Source organism: Triticum urartu, chromosome 5A (genome assembly GCF_056163025.1).
Source record: "Triticum urartu cultivar PI428250 chromosome 5A, HENAU_Tu73, whole genome shotgun sequence".
NCBI classification, from domain to species: Eukaryota; Viridiplantae; Streptophyta; class Magnoliopsida; order Poales; family Poaceae; genus Triticum; species Triticum urartu.
In genome coordinates this window covers 6,183,867-6,210,475 of record NC_141877.1, presented here as the reverse complement: position 1 = coordinate 6,210,475, position 26,609 = coordinate 6,183,867, and the positions used below count along the sequence as shown (strand labels likewise).

At 44.4% G+C, this 26,609-nt stretch overlaps 1 protein-coding gene and 1 long non-coding RNA gene across 3 annotated transcripts; both read right to left on the bottom strand.

Annotated features, from left to right (window-relative positions):
• Positions 1 to 5,785: 5,785 nt before the first annotated feature.
• On the bottom strand, positions 5,786 to 7,351 carry LOC147967371 (uncharacterized). Its single transcript, XM_087522461.1, has 2 exons — positions 6,669 to 7,351; positions 5,786 to 6,568 (listed from the first exon to the last, which is right to left on the bottom strand). The coding sequence occupies exons 1-2, from the start codon at positions 7,313 to 7,315 to the stop codon at positions 5,920 to 5,922; spliced, it is 1,296 nt and encodes a 431-aa protein (XP_087378587.1). The 5' UTR covers positions 7,316 to 7,351; the 3' UTR covers positions 5,786 to 5,919.
• Positions 7,352 to 9,196: 1,845 nt separating this feature from the next.
• On the bottom strand, positions 9,197 to 12,809 carry LOC125506816 (uncharacterized). Of its 2 annotated transcripts, XR_007282771.2 has the most exons (4): positions 12,167 to 12,808; positions 11,054 to 11,125; positions 10,756 to 10,913; positions 9,197 to 10,654 (listed from the first exon to the last, which is right to left on the bottom strand). It is a non-coding gene; the product is annotated as an uncharacterized LOC125506816 (long non-coding RNA). The 2 variants fall into 2 exon arrangements; XR_007282770.2 differs by having other exon boundaries at positions 9,198 to 10,654; positions 11,054 to 12,809.
• Between the last annotated feature and the right edge of the window lie 13,800 nt (positions 12,810 to 26,609).

Here is a 26,609-nt window from a genome sequence, read left to right as displayed (position 1 = left end):
ATCCCTACTTCAAGATAATCATCTTACATGTATTTTTTTACCTAGGATCTTGGGAGGAGGAGCAGAGGTGGGAGGGGAGGGCGGGGGAGCTCACCATGGTCGGGATCTCACGAGGAGGCGGCGGGGTAGAAGGGCCTGGTGTTCACGGTTCCTGGTGCCGGATCGATCCACCGAAGAGTGTGGCGCCGGTTGTGGAGAAGGAGGCGACCGTCGGGACCCAGCTAGACGGCGGCGCGGATTCAGAAGCCCCGTTCGTGTCCGTGGCCGTAGCCATGGTAGATCTGGCCGCCACCAAGGAAGAGACCGGCGGTAGGGGGAGGGAGAGGGAGAAGGTGGAAGTCGCCGATGGAGCACTCACGGGCAGCGCCGGCGAGTGCGCGGTCGGCCACGACCACCTCGACCTGCCGCTATGCAGGGGGAGAAGGAGGGGAGGGCGAATCGGCGAAGGCAGCGACGCGACGGCAGGGGAAGGAGAGGGAACGGGCGGCGGCGGCGTAGAAAGGGGCTAGGGTTAGGGAAGTCGGGAACAAAGAGGCGGCGCGAGGGCAAGCGGAGGCGGCAGCGGCGCGAGGGCGAGCGGTGGCGGCGTGCGAGGCAGAGGAGATCGAGAGAGGGAGAGGAGGAGGTGGGACGAGCGAATGTGGAGGAGCGACGGCTAGGTCACACCCATGTGGCGATTGGGTATTTTTCCAACCATGGAAAATGACGAAAATGCCCTCCGCAGCCATCTAGTTTTACACGCGGTGGCAAGCCTACAGTCGCGCGAATTTTATCTAACGGCTCACGATGATCTGGTAAATATCAGACGTCTCGCGTGAGCCGAACCCACGATCCGACGGCCATTACACGTCAGGGAGCTCGATCCAACGGTTCAGAATCCAAACGAACGTGAGAGCTTCATTTTGCTTCGGATTCTAACAAGGGAATGCTCTCTAATCGATCGACGACTATTCGAACGTACGTACTACAGCTTGCTTGCTTGCTTGATGCTGCTGTGGCCACTATTAATTCAGACTGCCACTAGAGTATGCGTACAGTGACTGCCACTCCTGTATGTTCAGATTGGATTGGATTGGATTGCTCCATGCCTTGCCTGGAGTTGGAACAGCATGCTTGTCTGCCTGTACGTAGTAGGTAAGCACAGTGCATAGATAGTACCAGGATTTTACACCTAGGCGTGCAGGAGGCAGTTTCTGGAACCGGCCGGCCGGCCAGATCGAGCATGCATCACCACATGTCCAGCTTTTCCCGGTCCCTTATCATTATCAGATGGGGTGAGTGGACATTGTGCGCCTGCATTTTTCATTTGTCCAAATCACCTCGATCGTCGATCGCCCAATCAGAACGTGTTATCAACAAGGACTCAAGGAGCAACATCTGCACGTACCAAGATGCAGGGCCTATTCGATTCAAAAGAATTTTAAAAGACTGAAATCATTAGGAAGTTGTTCTAATTATTCCTTTGCATATCATTTTTATAGGAAATTTTGCATACACTCAAACCTCATTAAAGGACTCCTTCGTTTTCTTTTTCCATGACGCCGTCAAAGCAACCGAAGTCTTGTATTCAAATGAGCATTTTTGTAGATATATGTGAATCAAAGATGCCCACAACCACATCGATCATTGCACTATGAGATGGATTGATGAGCTAGCACAATATGTTTCCACTACTTCTCCCACCAAACCAAACCCTGCCATCTCCTGTTCAAAGGCACTCGACCTAGGGTTCCCTTAACTAAATGCATTCGACTCAAACATCAGTTTAATCCCAACCAGAGACCTGAAATTCAATTTTAACTTTTACACCTAAATATATTCAACAAAAATTCCAACACGTAAATATGACTAGTCTGCTCTAGGACAGGAAAGAATGGTGTATTTGTGTTTCCACGCACGTGGGAAACAATTACACTAATTTTCCAAAATGAAAAATATACAGACCAAATCGATCGGCCGATCAACCTCTGTATCAATCAATTAATCATGTAATACTCGTCATTTACTAGTAGCTAGTGGAATTAAGACCATACATATATACATTGCTGTCGTACCGTAGTACAAGCAGCCCCCCTCCCTCTTAATTACCTGCATCTATCATTGATCTTTGTACACGGTTGCAAACTGAACACCACCACTAGTATACATCAACTTAATTTCCTACAGGAGATCGATCAGTATCGCGAGAAGCTATAGCTAGGGCGGGGGCAAGTTGAACTGAATGAAAGAAACAAGAGATCGATTAGTACGCAGCAAGTCAAAATTGAGTAAGCAAAATCTAGCTAGCTAATGCCAATCTTCAGCCCCTAGCCAGCAACATTAAGTGACTGGTACCTTAAGATCCAAGAGATGTATGGTGAATCCATCACATGGAGTATATCTTCCAGATGGTGTCAAAAATGTCTTACATTTTGAGACAGAGGGAGTACAAGTCTAAGGATCATTCTCTGCTTGTTGGATCATGCTGGTCCTGCATGGCTACAAAAGAGGGAAAGTCGGAAAGAGTGACACATCATAGTAGACCTTTTTCTATTCGGTGGCACAAAAATGAAATGAGACCAACAAGATCGGTCACATCAAATAATCATGAACACATGTGATAAAAAACTTTTAGCCAAGGGCTTGTATCCTGTGGCGAAACTCAACACAACAGGGTCGGAAGGATCATGGTGAAGCAGTAGCAGGTGGATCTTGGTCACCGCAGAATCTACTTGACAGAAGCCATTGCTTTGAAGAGAAAGGCCTGGGTTTTTTGTAAAGTCTGGGCTGTTCCTCAGTGATCGTCGAATCAGGTTATATGAAGCTTATTAGGGCATGCACTGGTACTATTGCAATTGTAGAGTCCATACACAGCGATCCTTGCTGATTGTTTCCAAAGAGCTAGACATATTGGTGCAATTTCCTTCCAACACTGCTCGCGGGAGGCAAACAAGAGGTGGCGCATAATCTAGCAAGACATAGTTTTGATTCAAATTCTAATGTTATTTAGGATGGTGGTAGGTACCCTTTCTTTTGTCTTGCAAGATGTACCACCAAGTCTTTTTATCTCTGCTCCGATCTACATGTTCAAATACATTTGTGGATTCTCTTTGTACTTTCTTATAACCATTTAAAAGTTTTAACTTAATCGAATCTGCTTAAAACAAAGTAAGCATTGGCTCCAAATGCAAAAATAAGAAAAGCGTTTTGGTTCTTCCCGCCAATTTTTACCATTGCTTATGAACTGTGCACAAGAAAATAAAAAAACCATGGCATCCACGCGTGTAAAAGTAGTATTGTAGGCCCATTTTCTTCATTATCATTACAATTAGGAAATGATGGGCAGTGTTATGTCTCGCTTCTAGCGAGCGCGACCCTCGCCTCGCTTATGAAGAAATACATTGGGCCTGGCCCAAAAAGCATGAAGTTAAGCGCACCGCATTTTTCTCTAGGAAGCATGCCAGGATTATCTCCAGGAAAGCACACCACAGTTCTCTCCTACAAAGCATGCTCGGTTTTCTTCTTTGAAACATTTTTTCTCCATTCTATATACATTCAAAAATATTCTTAAAACTTATATTTGTACTTTTTTGTTTTACTAACTAAAGAAAAATGCTCATGAAGTGTAAATAATTATTTGAGAAATTATTAGAAATGTGTGACACATTTTAAAATTGTTCACATGTTTGAAAATATGTATATGACATCCAAAAAATATTCATGCCAATATCAATGTTTATTTGCATAATCTGAAAAATATACCCGTAATGTTCAAAAAATTGTTCATGACATTTCAAAAGTATTCACATGTTTAAAATATGTCATTATAGACCATGTAATGTAAAACTTTGTTCACATAATTTTTAAAAATAGTCATAACATATAAGAAATACCTGTGCTATTTTCAAACAATTTTTCATAACGCCAAAAAAAATGTTCACATGTTTAATAAAATATTGATGAAAATGTAAATGTTCGCGCAATCTTTTAAAAAATGCTCTTGAAATTGTAAAAAAAAATATTTGCGCATTTTTTATAAAATGTGAAATTTTTTCTGCGATTTGTTTATAAAATGTTCATGACATGTAGAAACATGGTCATACACTAAAACCATAAGGATTAAAAAAATTCATGAATTTTAGAAAGAAAGAAGAACGAAAAAAATAAAGCAATAAAGAATAGAAAAAAAGAATAGAAAAAAAAGGAAGGGTCAAGGATAAAGAAAAACATAGAAATCTGTCCAGTCTGGGGAATGAGTGGAGGTGGTGTAGTCAGTGGCGTAGCCAGCCCGATAAATCAGGGTGGTCCATCAATAGAAATATTTACATAAGTTTATTTATTTTCAAAGAAATATTTTTTACTACACTATATACTCCCTCCGTTCCTAAATACTTGTCTTTCTAGGCATTTTAACAAGTGACTACATACGGAGCAAAATGAGTGAATCTACACTCTAAAATATATTTACATACATCCGTATGTAGTAGTCATTTAAAATGTCTAGAAAGACAAATATTTAGGAACGGAGGGAGTACAAGCTATGGGGAAATTTCAGGGTGGTCCATGGACCATCCTAGCCACCCCCTAGCTACGCCACTGGGTGTAGTGGCACTTTAATCAATCCGTTCTTCGATCTACATCTTTCATAGGTGAGCATATGTACGTGTGTGCACAAATAACAACATTTGTCGTCACCTCATTGATCACAGTGTTTTTTCTTCTGAAGGGAGGGGTCTCCTAGCGTCTCTGCATCACACGGTCCACACAGCCTACTGCCAGTGCTTCGTGTTGGCAACAAGGAGCAGTAGGCACATACCCGGGTCGACTACATCGACCGATCATTCCACTATCTAGTTAGGGTGCTCCCCAAAGTGAATTAGGATCTGGTCTTACGCCCCTTACGGTTGGACAACATACTATATCTTCTTTGAAAGCCTAGATACGTCAATGGTGGAGAGCGACGTGTTTACTCAGAGCCATCCATGGCCGGCCGGCATGGACCCAGCTACATAGCAAGGCTGACTCAGCTGAAAGAGCCAAAGATCATTACCACGCAAGTCAATGGAGCAAGCAAAACCCAACCCAGCTAGCAAGCTACTGGACGACGACGTATGTGTATATATGCATGCTCCGTGGAGGCTGACTCTCTTCACTCTGGTCTCCTACCAAGCAAGTTGCCTAGCTAGAGATATAAGTACTCCCTCCGTAAAGAAATATAAGAGTGTTTACATCGCTAATTTAGTTATCTAAACACCCTTATATTTTTTTACAGAGGAAGTACTATAGATTAGATTTAGGTTGAGTCAGCAGACAAAAACCAAAGTCATGCATACGGCCATTACACTACATTAGAGTGATTGGCACGTCCAAGTGGCCAGAGGATGTCTAAGATCCAAGAGGCATGGTCCATCACTGAAGGAGTATATATTCTAGGTCTTGTACCATTCTACGAGTCTATATGGATCACTCTCGTGAGTCATGATCACTAAATTATCAATGCTGGAAGGATGTGTATGTGCATGCCATGGAAGCTGCTCAATTGACTATCTCAATGGACATTTGTTTGACTAGTGGCATCTATATATATCTTTTCTTTTATCGTGGGCGTCTATAATTGTTGCCACGTGGACCTGATGTCCGGGCCCAGGCTGTCATAAAAACGATCAAATTTTAATCACACAGGCATCAGGGTTTTCAAAAAGAATAAAACACTTTATGGTAGGTATGAGCCACGTTTTAAAATGTGGTAGTTTTGGGGAACCTTAACCTAGGAGTGCATAATTCCAAAGAAGTCACCAGCTATAAAACATAGTACAATAGTAGGAGTAACAATTGTAATTAAACAAACAAATATAATTGTAAATTCTTATCCTTATAAATTAAAGGTGAGTATGTAGCTCAAATCGATATCAACTCACATAAGCCCGTACATGAGCTGAACTAGTTCTTCGGAGGGAACTCTCCAGTCCAACATGGGGTGTAAGGAGAAGACATGAAGTATTGTATGTCATCATTCATGTTGAAATACGAATAACCCTTTGGGCATATATTTCCTAAGACTTCAATCTTCGAGCCATTTAAATGATATGCCAGTCCTGTGATTCCTGTCTCGCTTGATTCACTCAAGAACAGAATCTCTCTATAGGGGTGAAATCCGAGTATCTGAATATCATAGCTCTTATTATCATCATGACTCTCTTTATTATGGTAATAACAATCTTGAACATCATCATTGTCAGAATCCCATTCATATATCTGTTCAGTTGATGCTTCCTTGAAGTCATTTAGAGAACGAATAGAACGAAACCAGTTGTAGTTAATATCTTCTAAGATCCAGTGTCCACGGACTCGTTGGTTGAACCGGTGGCGTACTAGCACGGGATTAAGGTCTATGTCATCCTTCAACATCCACTCCATTTGACCACATGATTCATTAAGGATCCAAACTCGAAGCAAACACTTATCTTCTTCAAATGCCACAAGGTACACCCCCTTTTTTGATTTTGCTATATTAATATCTAGAGAGCCGTCCACTTTCATAACAATTGGTGTTTTAATTACACGGTATGCATTATCTGACAATGATATTCTGCATAATCAAATCATGCATTGTCCATAAATGTTTTAATAACAAACCACCACCAAGATAGACATCAGATAATATAATAACAAAGCTGGTAAACATGCACCTCATAAGAAAAGCAGCCCCGCAGTGCATATAAAGTGCTCTTCGAAAATAGACAGCAGCCTCGCTGAATTCCTGCCAACCCACCCGCATCTCGCCGACGGTCCTTGCCGCACCGCCTTCTCGGACGAAATACTTGTCCTCCCAACAACTAGTCCTTGATGAGAACACATACATCTTGCATGGAGACGGTGGCCACTCGGATTCCTCCATGGAGAGGTCTGCCTCGTCTTCGTCACATATACGATCGTTGTTGTCACGCAAACATGGGATCATAAGTACCTCATAGTGTGGGGATATCATCGGATCATAGACCAAATGACTAGAGTACCACATGTTCCATCTAGTACAATCTTGGGCCGGGCACGGCGGGAAAGCATTCCACTGACGGGTGGCAGGGTTAACGACACAATTTTTGCTGAGCAAGAGTAGCCCGTTACAGTGATCCTCGATGTTGTAGCCATGCCAATCATCAGAGTGTTCCCATATAGTGCCGGCGCGAGGGCCGGTGGAGGGCAGGAAGCTGAGGTCGCCGCTGATGGCATCTCCCGAGGAGGAGGAGGAGGGGCGGGCGAAGAATTCGGGATACTTGTGCTCCATGAAGTGGACGAAGAGGCCGGCGAACGAGAGCGGGAGCAGGTCGGCGCGCATGAGGCGGTGGGCGTCGACCACTTTGCGCCAGGCCCTACAGACGCGGCGGCACGTCTTCCGGCAGGTCAGGCGTCAGCCCCTGCTCCCCCTTTCGTCTACGCGTGCGGCCTTCAGCGGCCGGTCTTCGTCGGCAGCCATGGCGTGCCTACCGTACGTGATGCTTTTCGATCTGGAAGAAACCCTAGATTGATTATGATTTTGTGTCCGCGCGTGTTGTATGAGGAGATTGGCTCGGGGTGCACCGTCATCGGCCGGTTTGGAAAGCCGTCTGGAAGCACGCAATCTGCAGGTGGTTTAGTGGGCTCTCATCGCACTTAGATTGATTCATTAGATAGATTTTTTTTATGTGCGCTAGCCCTATTAGCCCACGGGGAATCCACTTAACCCACGAGGAAAAAAACTATCAAAGTTGACATCGTTTCGTGACCGACAATGACTAATTTGCACTTCCCGCGGCAAACTTCCAAAAATCTTGGACCTTTGAGTTCAAGCCGGCGACGAATTCCGTCGATGCGAGGCCGAAGGCACCAGATCCAGACCACCACCAAAACGACGCTGGCGACTGGACGCCACGGGGACGCCGGCGAGCTGCTATCGTCCACCACGACGCGACGGTGGCGAGTTGGCGCTGTCAGGGACGGACCTACGGGCAGGAGGAGAGGAAGGCACCACCCATCACCGCCGCCAAGCTCCTGGCGCCGGTGGCCGCGAGCTTCAGGGGAGACCTCCTTCCCTGCATCCTCCTCTGCCGAGGCAGCCGGCGAGGCGCCCCTGCTCTATCAGCTGGTGAGACAAATCCTTCTCCGACAGTTTAATAATGCAGCATATACAGTTTGGATGCAACAGCAAAACTGAATTCTTTGATACTCCGACAGTGGATTAGGCATTCAGGACTTAATTGGCTGCTCCAACCAAACAATAACCATAACAGTGGAGTATCATCAAGAAGCAGCTGTGCAGTTCTACCAGCATCATTTCAAATGTCTGTTTATCGCACTTTCCCTCTATTTTGTTCTTCTTATTTTTAGTTTAGCATTCTCAGCGGTGCTTGTTTCTCCTCGGAGTAGTTTGGATGCAACAACCAAGTTCTGAATTCCAATAGCAAAACTGACGATTGGCTGTCATGGTTCTGTAGAAATTAAAGGGAACAATCCTTTGCCGACACGGTTCGTGCAATCACATCTGCATACTCCTCCAAAACAAGCATCGTTTGATAATCTGAATTTCTTGCCGCTGCTCAGTTTTTTGTTTTCTGAACTGCATTGTCCACTGGAGTATCTTGTCTGCATTGTTTTCTGAACATGGCAACCATGAACTGTGGTGTGATGCATGTTGGAAGAAAAGAACAAGAATAGAAACCATATAGCAGAACAATTAATGGGTCATGATGGGCACTGGGAGAGGGTGTGAGGTCAATGGTTTTTTTTGTTTTTCTTCTCTTTCAATGGTGTTATCTTGCTTCAGAGAGACACTGGCAAGACTCACCACACTTGCAGAGACACCACTGTTCCATGAGAAATCAGACATTAAAAGACCATATCTTGATTCAGTGAGACACTTGCAACTCACTGCACACACTTGACAATTTCTAGACTGAACCTGTCTAGCCATGGGGACAGGTGAAAAAAAGGGGAGTAGATTCATCCCCCCAGCAAAACAAGCATTGTTTGATACACTTTCCACCTCTATGGATCTGAACATCTCTAGTTACTATTCTCTGATTAAGGACTAGCCAAATGAATGTTTGATTCTTAAAGGTATTTTCATCTTCCACATGAATTAGTATACTCTGATTAAGCACAGCAACAGTAATTTTTCATTATGGGTAGAGATCTTGCAACTTGCAAGATGAAAAAGTTAGTTTTGCACAGCACACATGGATCACTTTTTTGGAGCCTGAAATCACTGTAGCATGAGTTCTCTACTGCAGGAAAATAATGTAGCCTCCACATCCATCAACAAAGAGGGGGGGCACATTAACAGCTCATTAAGCAAGAGGAGATGGCAGGGCTATCCAATTAAATCCCATTCTTATCTTCTTCTTCTTTCTTCCCTTGAGAAATTAATTAATTAATTATAAGCAGGAGTATTTTACAGAGAAAGATGCAAAAACGGTTACTGGTCATTCAGCTTATCTGAATCTTCTGCCAAAATCACCTTATCTGAATCTTCAAGTACTCCTGGCTGCAAATGTAATTCAGCTTAACCAACTGGTTATTCCTCGCACCAACCAGAGTACTAGCTAATCCCAAGTACTCCCCTGCTTGGAGTAAAGAAGAGCTGCTCTTTTCCTGCTGCTTGGAGGCTGCTGGTGCTCTGTTATTGCTGCTTGAAGGCTCCTGGTTCTCTTTTCCTGCTGCTTGGAGGCTATTGGTACTCGAAGGGTGTTTCTGCCGCTTCAAGGAGGTGGCTGCTCTTTTCCTGCTGCTCGGAGGCTGCTCGTGCTCTTTTCCTGCTGCTTGAAGGTTGTTGCTGGTCCGCTCCTGCTTGTTGGAGACTGCTGGTACTCTTTTCCTGCTGCTCGGAGGCTGCTCGTGCTCTTTTCCTGCTGCTTGAAGGTTGTTGCTGCTCCGCTCCTGCTTCTTGGAGACTGCTGGTACTCTTTTCCTGCTGCTTGAAGGCTCCTGATTCTCTTTTCCTGCTGCTTGGAGGCTGCTGGTATTCGAAGGGTGTTTCTGCTTCTTGAAGGCTGCTAGGGCTCTTTTCTTGTTGTTCTTTTCCTGCTGCTTCTGCTCTTTTTCTGCTGCTAAGATTGCTTCTGCCTCTTCTATAAAGGCTATACGAAGCCGTCCTTCTTCCTGCCGGCGTACCTTGTTCATGTGAGGGATCGAGTAGTTTATCGCTCCCTTGTTTCTCATTACCTCTTGGATGCATTACTGTGACGCCTCAAATGACCCCACTCGAACCTTGAGTGTAAGGTCGTGCAGCTTACACCCAATGCCTTTGACAGACCTCGCAATGTTCTCCTTCTGTTCAATGGGATTGTCACCACCCTCGACAGATCCAAATCTTTCCGCTTGCGGCCAACTCTACCTGGCTTTTGATTTGAGACATCAACTTTCTCCCCTTTTTCAATCTGTTTAAGAGCTCTTTCCCATATTCTCTCAACAGTTCTTACGGCTGTATCGAGTAGGCTAGCAATGACCTCCTTGTCTTTTTTCAGAACTTGTCCATTTTGGGTCTTGATCACCATGAGTGCAAAATAAATACCATATCTCTCCTCATTTGTGAGTTCCCCATGAATTGGTTTCTGTACATCACTTGCTTCCTCATGAATTGCTTCCTCTAGACCACTTGCTTCTTCATGAATTGGTTCCTCTACACCACTTGTTTCTTCCCCTATCAAATAAGGAGAAAAAGATAAGTCATGTAGCTATTGCAAATAATAGGAGTAGATCATGGAAATGAAAATGAAAATGCAAAAGTTTTGGAGGTAGTACCTGTTGCTTCATTATTGACTGGTTCTTCATTGTTGTATCGTTGTTGACTATTGTGTTCTTCCTGTTGATCTGCAGGTTCTGAGGCATTATCTTGTCGAGGACTCATGTTGAGATCAATCCCAAACATCATTGCGGCGGTGGAGCACTTGCTCAGGTAACTGTTCATGATCCAATAAGAAAGAACATGAAAGTTTATATGAAAAATGAGCACTCCTTCAAGTTGCCCACTCAGCACATGAAAGCAAGCTGAAAAATGGAATTGCTGGCACAAAACTGAACTACTAAAAACTGATGGTACCTTTATTCTTTTCCCTGTAAAAATGATAATTTCTTGTTCTTCCCTGAAGAAGTGTTAGTAACTTGTTCTTTCCTGAAAAAAGTAAAAAGCAAATCAACACTGATAAGGTATTTTACAAAGTGATATCCTGCAGAAAAGCAAATTCCATATTTACTTTATTTTACAAAGTGATATTCTTTACTAATGCAAGGCAGCTAAATGGAATAAGCATCTCGCAGCTGGTCTCTAGAAAAGCATTGTCCTGTTAGCCATGTGTTCTTTGGTCACACAAATTAGCCATGCATTTACTTTATTTATTTATTTTTTACTTTTACTGTGAATGCTAACAAAACCCTGCACTGGTACTTTTTGTTTTTTTAACGTCTCTGCACTGGTACTTGGTGCCTGGCAAAATGCCCTTTCAGAAATGTAGCTTCTCGGCAGGTCTGTCATGTTTTTCACCTTCAGAAGCAAAGCAAATGAGATGCAGTGGAAGACGACTTCAATCAAGAGCAACAAAGGGCTATGTGGTATGTAGAGCCCAATCTTGCAGCTTAACATCAACAGGTACACTCCAAAATCCTCAGCTACATAAACACTTGTAGCATTACAAACATTATGAGGATTCGCAAGTGCTAAAGGAAGTTCAGTTCACAAATAAAAGGTGCAAAAAGAAAGGGCTGTGTAGAACCAATGAGCCTCCCAAAATCACTTCATCATGAGGATTTCCATGATGAAGTGATTACTCCAGTTCTTATAGTATTTGGAGTACATTGCCTGGTGTTATACTGCTTGCAAGATTAGCATAGGTTCAGAAATGGGGATTTGCTTGATTGATTCATGCTGCAGTAGGCTAGAACCTGAACCAGATCTGAATCCAAGAACACACTAATTGCAACCGCGCAAGATTTTGGTATCTATCTAAGGAATCTGAAACCAAAAACTCTCTGACAGCAACACTCCAATCCAATTCAAGCACAATGTTGCTCTTCTTACCGTGGGGCAACATGGTCAGAACATGGAGTATATGATTTATTCCAATGCTTTCAGTGGGGAATGTTTTTACAGATCAAGGAGCAGCAGCAATTTCAGATTCTTTGAGAAAATTACAGAGCAAGGAGCAGCAGCAACAACCTGTAACTTCTTCAGAGAAGAACTCGAAGGCAGGGAAGCAGCAGCAGCTCGAGCTCCATCGGCTGCAGGGGAGAAGCAGAAGCACGAGCTCGACCGGCTGCAGAAGCAGAAGCAGAAGCACGACGCCGACGTTTTGTGTTCACCGGAGGAGCCGTGACGAGCTTCAGCGGCGGCAAGCAGCGACCGGATTGGGAGGGGACGGCGGCGATTCAGTTGATTCGTTGCTTTCCGACAAGCGTGGCTCGAGGCGGGCGTAGCTCTCGGCGCGGCGGAGCTCGGACTGGCTCAGGGAGGAGTGAGGTCGCCCGTCGGCGTCGAGCTCGTGGGGGCAGCGGCGGTCGTGGTGGGAGGAGATGGCCTCGATTCCGTTGATCCACGGCCGGAGGCAGCGGAGGAGCTTCAGGACATTTTTGGCAGGGGATAAGGATTGGGATCAGGCCGGCGACCGGAGCTCCACTGGCCTGTAGCCTCGCCGGCGGCCGATTCTTCACGCGCGAGCCGCGCACGCCTGTCGTCGTCTATTTTTGTACAATTTGAAGATGCGCAGGGGGTTTCTTGTAAATGTTTCGTAGTTCAAATTTTAGAACCCCACGACATCTAAATCCGAACGGAGGGAGTAGTATATATGTTACATGGTCATCAATTACCTAAAATCTAAAAAAAATGCATACGCACTATTTGAAGACAACAAGCGGCCGAGCTTCTTAACCATGCATGAGTTGTTTTTTTGTCTACTAGTGCATGTCGTTATTAATATTTAATATGTTCATATTGGTTAGTCCGGTTTGAAAGAAACAACTTCACGGACAATTATTTTAGTTTTCTGAATTTTTAAAAAGTCATATCTTTCAAACCGCGCGTCGGAATTAAGATCCGTCTTCACTGTTGAATTCTTTACGACGAGATCTTTAAAACTAGATCCCGCATGGGTATGTTTCGACGAAATTTTTTTGATGCCAACTTTGGCGCTATATTATGCAATTTCAGTACTGCTTTGTGCAACTTTAGTATTGCATAATGCAATTTTTTTCAAACCCAATTTTTTGGAGCTGCATCCACAGTAGTTGTAGTTGCACACATAGTAGTCCTAGTTGGCACATGCATGATCATAGAGTTGCACAATCTGATCCGTATAGTCGCATATGAATTATCATAGCTTGTAATGTAGTACTCGCAATGAAAAATGCTGAGAGAATGGAAAGTACTGAAATGGAAGAAAATTCTCAAGCTGTTCCAGAGTAGCTAATCTACAGCAGAATAGTACAACATGTAGATTGCATCATCATCGTTAATTACTGTCTGTTTTTTATTTAAGAGAGGTGGATGAAGCTCCAAATGAGCAGTGCCTGCCTGTTCCAATTGATTCGGTCCCTCTTAATTAGCACACCATTAATCATGTTTTCCTCGGTACAACTAGTTGATGAGCAAGTCGTACCACAAGGCCAGTGCAGCAATAGAATGTTTCAAGACTCGGACAGGCATGCATGTAGTACAACATTCCATTTGTCAAGCAGTGCCCTAATTAAAGCAATAATTTGTGATTAAGAGGCTGTCAAACCTCAACACCCTCCCTTCTGATGTTAATGTTAGTCAGGTACATACAGTGACGTTTGAACCGATCTGCGCTTATCTCACGTCTCATTTTGACAGATACAGGAACCTCGCAACATATTGTCAGTGCACATTGTCATTCTGATCATCTGATGTTGTTAGTTTTCAGACAAATTAAAATCAACCAACTTGGTCGTCGTCAAAGATTTTGCATGCCGGGGGATCAAATTCTCCAATCAATTCTGGCAGGATTCAGTTTGATTTGCTTTCTATAATGTTATCTTACTATGCAGTACATGGAGGCTCAATGAATGAATTCATTCATTGATGCGTTATTTTCATTTCCTTTTCTTCTTTTTTTGACAGGGTGCATGCTCCACCTAACATGAAACTGGAAGCGACATTGTTGAAGTTGAAGCACCGCACCTACTTGGTCGTCAAATTCAACTGCGCGGTTAATACACGAAAGGGGTCGTTGTCTTGTGGCCATTTTTAGCATGATCATTAACTTATTGCAAACTGAAGGAAACAAAAATGGGCAAAGATAAGGTGGAGCTAGCCCAACTTGAAATGGCAAAATGTTTGCGGAGAGGATAGCTCTCTTCTTTTGGATCGGTACACAATTGATGATATATACTCATCTTTTTACCTGTTTGCGGGAAATGATAGAATGCAACTTCGAGAGAAAATAACCGAGAGAGAGAGAGGCAACAATTTGAGAAAAGAAAGAAGAGAAGCATTAGGTCTAGGTAGGTAGTAGGTGATTGAAAATGAATGAATGATATTGGTGTGAGATTTAGAGATAGGATGGAGCACCACCTACCCTTGAACCAAGCAAAGTAGTGTTGGAATTTTGCTAGTAGGCCTTTGGCCAAAGCCCGACTAAAATTTTGAAATTCTCTTGGCAAATTCATGTACACATGTGAGTGAAGTGAGTGAGACTAAAGTTTAGTCCCATCCCGAAAGTTGAGAGAGAGTTGCACCTCTTTATAAGGTGAGCTCTTCTACCACTTGTGTGAGCATGAGAAGAGGAGACATACATGCGCGCTCCTCCTCCTCGCTCGTCTCGCCACGCCGTGCCGCGGGTTGCGGGATTGAGCCGAGGACAGAGCTATGCACGTTATCTATATTTTTGCTGCTCGGAAAAAAAATTAATGAGTCATTAATTATTAATTAACGGACGCGTTAATTACTGAACCGTTTCCGATTCTTTTGGATCGTGACGACTCAGACGTGGGGTTTACTCTCACGACCTACCCGGCCCGCACTATATAGTCAGGCAGCCGTCTACCCTAACCGCTACCGCTTCGTATGATTTCTCACCACCGTTCCAGATCATTGCGCCGCCAAGCAAGTCTTCTCCATCCCTTCTTTCGGCGTGCACCGGGAGAAGGGACAACAGGCCTCCGGAACCCCGCCTCTCGTGATCCTGTACGGGAGAGGGGTGATCAGGTTTTTGGGGAGCGCACTCGCGCAACTGCTGGCAGCGACGACTTCGCGAACGACGACTTCTTCCCTGACCTCGGTAGCCTCATCCTCGACGACATGGGCGACAACGTCAACGCTAGCGGTGCTACTCCCGTTGCACTGTATGTGATTCTATCCTTTCTGTTCGAGATCGTGGTAGAATTCATGTTTCTAGTATGTGCCCTAGATGTGATATGTTCATCTACTATGCTAGTTCGCATGATTAGTTTAATCTCTGCTACTGCTGTCATGATTTATATTGTGTTCATTCGGATTAAATCTCGTAGTAATTTGCTCATATTTCCAATAATCCAAAAACCTGATTATAGGCAATTTACTCCGAGTGGTTTTGCTGCGCATCTGAAGCCGCCTGCCTTTAAGGGGGCACAATATAAGAGGTGGCGCACGAGAGCATTCTACTGGTTTCAGACCATGGGTTTCTATGACGCCACCAAGGGCAAGCCTGAGGACGATCTTAATCCAGCACAACTGGAAGCTTTTGAGAAGATCGATACTCTCTTTAAAGGTGCTCTTCTGAGTGTTCTTGATGACTCCATTGTGGATTCGTATATGTCGTTTGACAATGGCAAGGACATGTGGGCTGCGCTCGAGGCCAAGTTTGGTGCCTCGGACGCCGGCAGCGAGTTGTACGTCATGGAGCAGTTCTATGACTACAAGATGACTGATGAGCGCTCTGTTGTACAGCAGTCTCATGAGATACAGTCGCTCGCAAAAGAATTTGAGTACTTCAAGTGTGTGTTGCCGGACAAATTTGTTGCCGGAGGCATCATTACCAAGCTTCCACCTTCGTGGAACAATTTTGCTACTTCCCTGAAACACGAGACAGGAGTTTTCCGTTGCGGATCTCATTGGTACTCTTGATGTTGAAGAGAAGGCGAGAGCAAAGGACACACATGCTCAAGTTGCCGAGGGAGCTTCTAGTGCCCACATGGTACAGAAGATGAACTTCCAGCCCAACAAGTTCAAAAACAACAAGAACAAAACTCAGGGCAGAGGCAAGTTTGATACAAAGAACAAGCCGTTACATTCTACCAACTTCAAGAAGAATTCTCATAAGAAAGGGAAGGGACTTTGCCATGTCTACGGTGATCCTAATCACTGGGCTCCGAAGTGTCCTAACCGCTTTCAGGAGCGCGAACATGAGAAGAGCGGCAAGTCCGCTAATGTTGTCATCGATGATACTAATATGAAGGATTCTGGGTACTATATTCTTCCTACCATCCTTTCAGTATTTCAATCTCCTGATTGGTTAATTGACACCGGTGCCAATGTACATGTTTGTGCTGATGCCTCCATGTTTTCTTCTTACCAGGTCACAGGGACTTCTCCTGTGCTGATGGGGAACGGGTCACATGCCATCGTTCGAGGTGTTGGTACGGTCGATCTGAAGTTTACTTCGGGGAAGACCGTGCGTCTGAAGAACGTTCATCATGTGTCGTCCATTAATAAAAATCTCGTTAGCGGTTCCCGTTTATGTCGAGATGGTTTTAAGTTGGTTTTCGAATCCAATAAAGTTGTAATTTCTAAATATGAACAATTTGTTGGAAAAGGCTATGAGAGCAGAGGCTTGTTCCACCTGTCTTTGTCAGATATTTGCACTAAAGTTATTAATAATGTTTGCCACAATAATGAGTCTAATATTTGGCATTCACGGCTTTGTCACATTAACTTTGGTTGCATGACGCCGCTAGCCAATATGAATTTAATTCCGAAATCTCTACTGTCAAAGGCTCTAAGTGTGTAGTATGTGTGCAAGCTAAGCAACCTCGCAAGTCCCATAAGACTGCAGAGGCAAGAGACTTGGCGCCACTAGAGCTTATACATTCTGATCTTTGTGAGATGAATGGCGTGTTGACAAAAGGTGGAAAGAGATACTTCATGACGTTGATTGATGACTCCACTAGATATTGTTATGTGTATCTTCTGAAATCAAAAGATGAGGCTTTAAATTTCTTCAAAAACTATAAAGCTGAGGCAGAGAACCAACTTGATCGAAAAATTAAACGGTTTAGGTCCGATCGTGGTGGAGAGTATTTTTCCAATGAATTTGATCTGTTTTGTGCGGAACATGGTATAATCCATGAGAGGACGCCTCCCTACTCACCTCAGTCAAATGGGGTAGCCGAAAGAAAGAACCGAACTCTAACTGATATGGTTAACACCATGTTAGACACATCGGGTCATTCCAAGGAATGGTGGGGGGAGGTGCTAATGACTGCGTGCCATGTCCTAAACCGAGTTCCCACAAAGCATAAGACCATGACTCCATTTGAGGAATGGGAAAGGAAAAGATTGAAACTCTCTTACCTACGTACTTGGGGTTGTTTGGCGAAAGTCAATATACCAATTCCTAAGAAGCACAAGCTTGGACCAAAAACCGTGGATTGTGTTCTTCTGGGCTATGCTTTTCATAGCGTTGGCTATAGATTTTTGATAATAAAATTTGAGGTATCCGACATGCATGTTGGTACGATTATGGAGTCGAATAATGCAACTTTATTTGAGGACATATTTCCTATGAAGGATATGTCGAGTTCATCAAATCAGGAGATACCTACTCCATCTAGTGAGGAATTCGTTGTAATTCCTGAACCCACCATTGCGATGGAACACGTTGAGAATCCTGTTGAGGGTGACAATGGAACTCCTATGAGGAGTAAGAGACAAAAGTCCTTTGGTGATGATTTCATTGTGTACCTCGTGGATGACACACCCAGGACTATTTTAGAAGCCTATGCATCTCCTGATGCTGACTACTGGAAGGAAACTGTTCGTAGTGAGATGGATTCCATCTTAGCTAACGGTACCTGGGAGATCACTGACCGTCCTTATGGGTGCAAACCTGTAGGATATAACTGGGTGTTCAAGAAGAAGCTTAGACCTGATGGTACGATTGAAAAGTACAAGGCACGGCTTGTGGCTAAGGGTTATACCCAGAAAGAAGGTGGAGACTTCTTTGATACGTACTCACCCGTGGCTAGACTGACCACAATTCGGGTGCTACTATCACTGGCTGCCTCACATGGTCTTCTCGTTTATCAAATGGACGTTAAGACGGCTTTCCTCAATGGAGAGTTAAAGGAGGAAATTTATATGGATCACCCAGATGGTTTTGTAGTACCTGGTCAGGAAGGAAAGGTGTGCAAGTTATTAATGTCTTTATATGGCCTCAAACAAGCTCCTAAGGAGTGGCATGAGAAGTTCGAAAGAACATTAACTGCTACTGGCTTTGTAGTAAAGGATGGTGACAAGTGCGTGTACTATCGCCATGGTGGGGGCGAAGGAGTTATTCTTTGTTTGTATGTCGACGACATACTGATCTTTGGAACCAAACTTGATTTAATCAAGGAGGTTAAGGATTTCTTATCTCGCTGCTTTGAGATGAAGGATCTAGGAGTAGCTAATGTTATCTTAAACATCAAGATGTTGAGAGATGAGAATGGTGGGATCACACTGCTTCAATCTCACTATATGAAAAAGATCTTGAGTCGTTTTGGGTATAGCGCCTTCTCCAACTTCATATGATTCTAGTTTGTTGCTTCAAAAGAATCGATGGATTGCTAGAGATCAACTGAGGTATTCTCAGATTATTGGCCCGCTTATGTATTTGGCGAGTGCCACGAGGCCTGACATCTCTTTTGCTGTGAGCAAGCTGAGTCGGTTTGTGTCAAAACCGGGTGATGATCATTGGCATGCGCTTGAGAGAGTTATGCGCTATTTGAAAGGCACCGCGAGCTATGGGATTCACTACACCGGGTATCCAAGGGTACTGGAGGGTTATAGTGACTCAAACTGGATATCTGATGCTGATGAGATTAAGGCCACAAGTGGTTATGTTTTTACACTTGATGGTGGCGCTGTTTCCTGAAAGTCTTGCAAGCAGACCATCTTAACGAGGTCAACTATGGAAGCAGAACTCACAACATTAGACACTGCCACTGTTGAAGCAGAGTGGCTCTGAGCTCTTGATGGACTTACCTATGGTTGAAAAACCAATACCCCCTATCCTGATGAATTGTGATAATCAAACTGTGATCGTCAAGATAAACAGTTCTAAGGACAACATGAAGTCCTCAAGGCATGTGAAGAGGAGACTAAAATCTGTCCGAAAAATTGAGGAACTCCGGAGTTATTACGTTGGATTATATCCAAACGTCGAAAAACTTGGCAGATCCCTTCACAAAGGGTCAAACACATAACGTGATATATAATGCATCGATGGAGATGGGCTTGAGACCCACCGCATGAGTTGTCCATAGTGGTAACTGTTAGGGAACGTAGCAGAATTTTAAAATTTTCTACGCATCACCAAGATCAATCTATGGAGTCATCTAGCAACGAGGGAGAGGGGAGTGAATCTACATACCCTTGTAGATCACGAGCGTAAGCGTTCAAGAGAACGGGGTTGATGGAGTCGTACTCGTCGTGATCCAAATCACCGATGACCTAGCGCCGAACGGACGACACCACCGCGTTCAACACACGTACGGTTGGGAAGACGTCTCCTCCAACTTGATCCAGCAAGGGGGAAGGAGAGGTTGATGGAGATCCAGCAGCACGATGGCGTGGTGGTGGAAGCAACGGTGATCTCGGCAGGGCTTCGCCAAGCTCAGGGAGAGGGAGAAGTGTCACGGGAGGGAGAGGGAGGCGCTAGGGGCTAGGGTGTGGCTTCCCTCCCTCCCCCCACTATATATAGGACCCCTAGGGGGGCGCCAGCCCTAGGAGATGAGATCTCCAAGGGGGGGCGGCAGCCAAGGGGGTGGAGTGCCCCCCAAGCCAAGTGGGGCGCCCCCACCCCTAGGGTTTCCAATCCTAGGCGCAGGGGGAGGCCCATGGGGGGCGCACCAGCCCACTAGGGGCTGGTTCCCCTTGCACTTCAGCCCATGGGGCCCTCCGGGATAGGTGGCCCCACCCGATGGACCCCCGAGACCCTTCCGGTGGTCCCGATACAATACCGATTATCCCCGAAACTTTCCCGATGGCCGAAACTTGACTTCCCATATAAATCTTCACCTTCGGACCATTCCGGAACTCCTCATGACGTCCGGGATCTCATCCGGGACTCCGAACAACTTTCGGGTTACCGTATACTAATATCTCAACAACCCTAGCGTCACCAAACCTTAAGTGTGTAGACCCTACGGGTTCGGGAGACACGCAGACATGACCGAGACGACTCTCCGGTCAATAACCAACAGCGGGATCTGGATACCCATGTTGGCTCCCACATGCTCCTCGATGATCTCATCGGATGAACCACGATGTCGAGGATTCAATCAATCCCGTATACAATTCCCTTTGTCAATCAGTACGTTACTTGCCCGAGACTCGATCGTCGGTATCCAATACCTCGTTCAATCTCGTTACCGGTAAGTCACTTTACTCGTACCGCAATGCATGATCCTGTGATCAACCACTTGGTCACATTGAGTTCATTATGATGATGCATTACCGAGTGAGCCCAGAGATACCTCTCCGTCATACGGAGTGACAAATCCCAGTCTTGATTCGTGCCAACCCAACAGACACTTTCAGAGATACCCGTAGTGCACCTTTACAGTCACCCAGTTATGTTGTGACGTTTGGCACACCCAAAGCACTCCTACGGTATCCGGGAGTTGCACAATCTCATGGTCTAAGGAAATGATACTTGACATTTGGAAAAGCTATAGCAAACGAACTACACGATCTTTAAGCTATGCTTAGGATTGGGTCTTGTCCATCACATCATTCTCCTAATGATGTGATCCCGTTATCAATGACATCCAATGTCCATAGTCAGGAAACCATGACTATCTTTTGATCAACGAGCTAGTCAACTAGAGGCTCACTAGGGACGTGTTGTGGTCTATGTATTCACACATGTATTACGATTTCCGGATAACACAATTATAGCATGAACAATAGACAATTATCATGAACAAAGAAATATAATAATAACCATTTTATTATTGCCTCTAGGTCATATTTCCAACAGTCTCCCACTTGCACTAGAGTCAATAATCTAGTTACATTGTGATGAATCGAACACCCATAGAGTTCTGGTGTTATCATGTTTTGCTCTAGGGAGAGGTTTAGTCGACGGATCTGCTACATTCAGGTCCGTATGTACTTTACAAATATCTATGTCTCCATTTTGAACACTTTCACGAATGGAGTTGAAGCGACGATTGATATGTCTAGTCTTCCTGTGAAACCTGGGCTCCTTGGCAAGGGCAATAGCTCCAGTGTTGTCACAGTAGAGAGTCATCGGGCCCGACACATTGGGAATGACTCCTAGGTCGGTAATGAACTCCTTCACCAAGATTGCTTCTTGTGCTGCCTCCGAGGCTGCCATGCACTCCGCTTCACATGTAGATCCCGCCACAACGCTTTGCTTGCAACTGCACCAGCTTACTGCCCCACCATTCAAAATATACATGTATCCAGTTTGTGACTTAGAGTCATCCAGATCTGTGTCGAAGCTAGCATCGACGTAACCCTTTACAACGAGCTCTTCGTCACCTCCATAAACGAGAAACATATCCTTAGTCCTCTTCAGGTACTTCAGGATATTCTTGACCGCTGTCCAGTGTTCCATGTCGGGATTACTTTGGTACCTTCCTACCAAACTTACGGCAAGGTTTACATCAGGTCTGGTACACAGCATAGCATACATGATAGACCCTATGGCCGAGGCATAGGGGACGACACTCATCTTTTCTCTATCTTCTGCCGTGGTCGGGCATTGAGCCGTGCTCAATCTCGTACCTTGCAACACAGGCAAGAACCCCTTCTTTGACTGGTCCATATTGAACTTCTTCAATATCTTGTCAAGGTACGTACTCTGTGAAAGACCAATGAGGCGTCTCGATCTATCTCTATAGATCTTGATGCCTAATATATATGCAGCTTCTCCAAGGTCCTTCATTCAAAAACACTTGTTCAAGTAGGCCTTTATGCTTTCCAAGAATTCTATATCATTTCCCATCAACAGTATCTCATCCACATACAATATGAGAAATGCTACAGAGCTCACACTCACTTTCTTGTAAATACAGGCTTCTCCATAAGTCTGCGTAAACCCAAACGCTTTGATCATCTCATCAAAACGAATGTTCCAACTCCGAGATGCTTGCACCAGCCCATAGATCGAGCGTTGGAGCTTGCACACCTTGTCAGCATTCTTAGGATCGACAAAACCTTCCGGCCGTATCATATACAATTCTTCCTTAAGTAAACCATTAAGGAATGTCGTTTTGACGTCCATTTGCCATATCTCATAATCATAGAATGCGGGAATTGCTAACATGATTCGGACGGACTTCAGCTTCGCTACGGGTGAGAAAGTCTCATCGTAGTCCACCCCTTGAACTTGTCGATAACCCTTAGCGACAAGCCGAGCTTTATAGATGGTTACATTACCATCCGCGTCTGTCTTCTTCTTAAAGATCCATTTATTTTCTATGGCTCGCTGATCATCGGGCAAGTCAGTCAAAATCCATACTTCATTTTCATACATGGATCCTATCTCGGATTTCATGACTTCCAGCCATTTGTCGGAATCTGGGCCCGCCATCGCTTCTTCATAGTTCGAAGGTTCACCGTTGTCTAACAACATGATTTCCAAGACAGCGTTGCCGTACCACTCTGGTGCGGAACGTGTCCTTGTGGACCTACGAAGTTTAGTAGCAACTTGATCTGAAGTTTCATGATCATCATCATTAACTTCCTCTCTAGTCGGTGCAGGAACCTCAGGAATATTTTCTTGAGCTGCGCCACTTACCGGATCAAGAGGTAATACTTCATCGAGTTCTACTTTCCTCCCACTTACTTCCTTCGAGAGAAACTCTTTCTCTAGAAAGGATCCATTCTTGGCAACAAAGATCTTGCCTTCGGATCTGAGGTAGAAGGTATACCCAATAGTTTCTTTAGGGTATCCTATGAAGACGCATTTTTCCGACCTGGGTTCGAGCTTTTCAGGTTGAAGTTTCTTGACATAAGTATCGCATCTCCAAACTTTTAGAAACGGCAGCTTAGGTTTCTTCCCAAACCATAATTCATACGGTGTCGTCTCAATGGATTTCGACGGAGCCCTATTTAAAGTGAATGCGGCAGTCTCTAAAGCATAGCCCCAAAATGACAGCGGTAGATCGGTAAGAGACATCATAGATCGCACCATATCCAATAGAGTGCGATTACGATGTTCGGACACACCATTACATTGAGATGTTCCAGGCGGCGTGAGTTGTGAAACTATTCCACATTTCCTTAAGTGCGTGCCAACTTCGTGACTCAAGTATTCTCCCCCACGATCTGTTCGCAAGAACTTGATTTTTCTATCACGTTGATTCTCAACCTTACTCTGAAATTGCTTGAACTTTTCAAAGGTCTCAGACTTGTGTTTCATCAAGTAGACATACCCATATCTACTCAGGTCATCAGTGAGGGTGAGAACATAACGATAGCCACCGCGATCCTCAACACTCATTGGACCGCACACATCAGTATGTATTATTTCCAATAAGTTGGTTGCTCGCTCCATTGTTCCTGAGAACGGAGTCTTGGTCATTTTACCCATGAGGCATGGTTCGCACGTGTCAAATGATTCGTAATCAAGAGACTCCAAAAGTCCATCTGCATGGAGCTTCTTCATGCGTTTGACACTTATGTGACCAAGGCGGCAGTGCCACAAGTATGTGGGACTATCATTATCAACCTTATATCTTTTGGTATTCACACTATGAATATGTGTAACATTACGCTCGAGATTCATTAAGAATAAACCATTCACCAGCAGAGCATGACCATAAAACATATCTCTCATATAAATAGAACAACCATTATTCTCAGATTTAAATGAGTAGCCATCTCGAATTAAACGAGATCCGGATACAATGTTCATGCTCAAAGCTGGCACTAAATAACAATTATTGAGGTTTAAAACTAATCCCGTAGGTAAATGTAGAGGTAGCGTGCCGACGGTGATCACATCCACCTTGGAACCATTCCCGACTGAAAGCACAAGTGCTCCCTAGGTGGTTTTGATAATTGATGACAACATATCTCTTGTTGGACTAACATTTCGATCTAGCTTGTTTCAGATAAGTTCAACAATGGAGTGGCATGGACTAAAGGTTGTGCGAACTCCTTCAAGATGTTGAGGGCAAAGGATTGGCTAAAGCTTCAAGCTCAAGACTCTTCATCTTATATTTTAGTGATCCAAGATCACATTGAGTCTTTAGGAAAAGCCAATACTATAAAGGAGGGATGAGGTGTTGCTTAATGAGCCTCTTGCTTCATGTGCTTAATGATATGCTCCAAAATCCTTAGCTACTTTCCCACTTCCACATATGACCTAAACCCTAAGCCAAACTCGGTCCTACCGATTCTTCCTATCCGGCGCCACCGAGTTTCACTTGTCATCAGCCACTGCCAAACCCTAGCAATTCGGTCCTACCGATAGGTATCTCGGTCTCACCGAGATGGGGTTGCAAACTCTTTGTTTCCCTTTCGTAACTTTTCGGTCTCACCGAAAGAGCGAATCGGTCCCACCGAGATTGCAATGTAAACTCAGTGTTTCCCCTTTGTAACTTTTCGGTCTCACCGAGTTCCACTCGGTCCCACCGAAAGAGCAAATCGGTCCCACCGAGTTTGCCTGACCAACTCTCTGGTTAGCTAATTACCAAATTCGGTCTCACCGAGTTTGTGTAATCGGTCTCACCGAGATTACGTTATGCCCAAACCCTAACCATATCGGTCCTACCGAGTTGCATGTCAGTCCCATCGAAAATCACCAACGGTCACTAGGTTTACATTTTCGGTCCGACCGAGCTTATTGATTCGGTCCCACCGAGATTGGAAAACTGTGTAACGGTTGGATTTTGTGTGGAGGCTATATATACCCCTCCACCTCCTTCTCATTCCGAGAGAGAGCGATCAGAACACACACACCATTCCAACTCATATGTTCTGAGAGAGAACCACCTACTCATGTGTTGAGACCAAGATATTCCATTCCTACCATATGAATCTTGATCTCTAGCCTTCCCAAGTTGCTTTCCACTCAAATCTTCTTTCCACCAAATCCAAATCCTATGAGAGAGAGTTGAGTGTTGGGGAGACTATCATTTGAAGCACAAGAGCAAGGAGTTCATTACCTACACACCATTTGTTACTTCTTGGAGAGTGGTGTCTCCTAGATTGGCTAGGTGTCACTTGGGAGCCTCCGACAAGATTGTGGAGTTGAACCAAGGAGTTTGTAAGGGCAAGGATATCGCCTACTTCGTGAAGATCTACCGCTAGTGAGGCAAGTCCTGTGTGGGCGATGGCCATGGTGGGATAGACAAGGTTGCTTCTTCGTGGACCCTTTGTGGGTGGTTGCTTCTTCGTGGACCCTTCGTGGGTGGAGCCCTGTGTGGACTCGCGCAACCGTTACCCTTGGGTGGAGCCCTGTGTGGACTCGCGCAACTGTTACCCTTGGGTGGAGCCCTGTGTGGACTCGCGCAACCGTTACCCTTCGTGGGTTGAAGTCTCCATCAACGTGGATGTAGGATAGCACCACCTATCCGAACCACGAGAAAAACATCCGTGTCTCCAATTGCGTTTGAATTCTCCAAACCCTTCCCTTTACATTCTTGCAAGTTGCATGCTTTACATTCCGCTGCTCATATACTCTTTGCATGCTTGCTTGATATGTATTGTGTGTGTTGAAATTGTGCCTAAACTCCACTTAAACCGAAAAAGCTTAAAAATTGCAACTCTAGCATTAAGTGTCTAATCACCCCCCTCTAGACACATCTACTTCTAGATCCTACAAGTGGTATCAGAGCATTGGTCTCCATTGCCTTGGTTTAATCACCATTGGAGGAAGATGGATGTGTCTACATTAGGGAGTCTTAGACATAGAGTGCCTATTCTTGAGGGAGAGTATTTTCATGAGTGGAAAAATGAGATGCTTGTAATCTTCAATCAATATCATTTGAACAAGTATATTGCTAGCCCTTGTGCACCCCATATTGATCCCTTGCATCCTACCCTAGATGAAGATATTGACATGATTCGCAATCTTAGAACTATTGAGCTCATCATTAGAGGATTGCCCAAAAATTTGATTGCTAGTTTGCCTACTCACAATTGTGCCTATACCATATGGAAATTTCTTGAGGAACGATTTCCCGATTATTCCTTGAAAACTTTGGATGAAATTCTCCATAAATCTATTGCCTTGAGTAAGATGAACTCTAGTGATCCTAGTTTTGGTAAATGTCTTTTTGAACTTGCCAATCTTAAGCATGCTAAAGGAGATGTTGGAATCATTAATGATATCATATTCAAAGCTATAAGAATTCATAAAAGTAACCACTTTGAAGATCATTTATCTAATGAATTACCCTCTCTAGGAAATGATGAGTCACAAGATCAT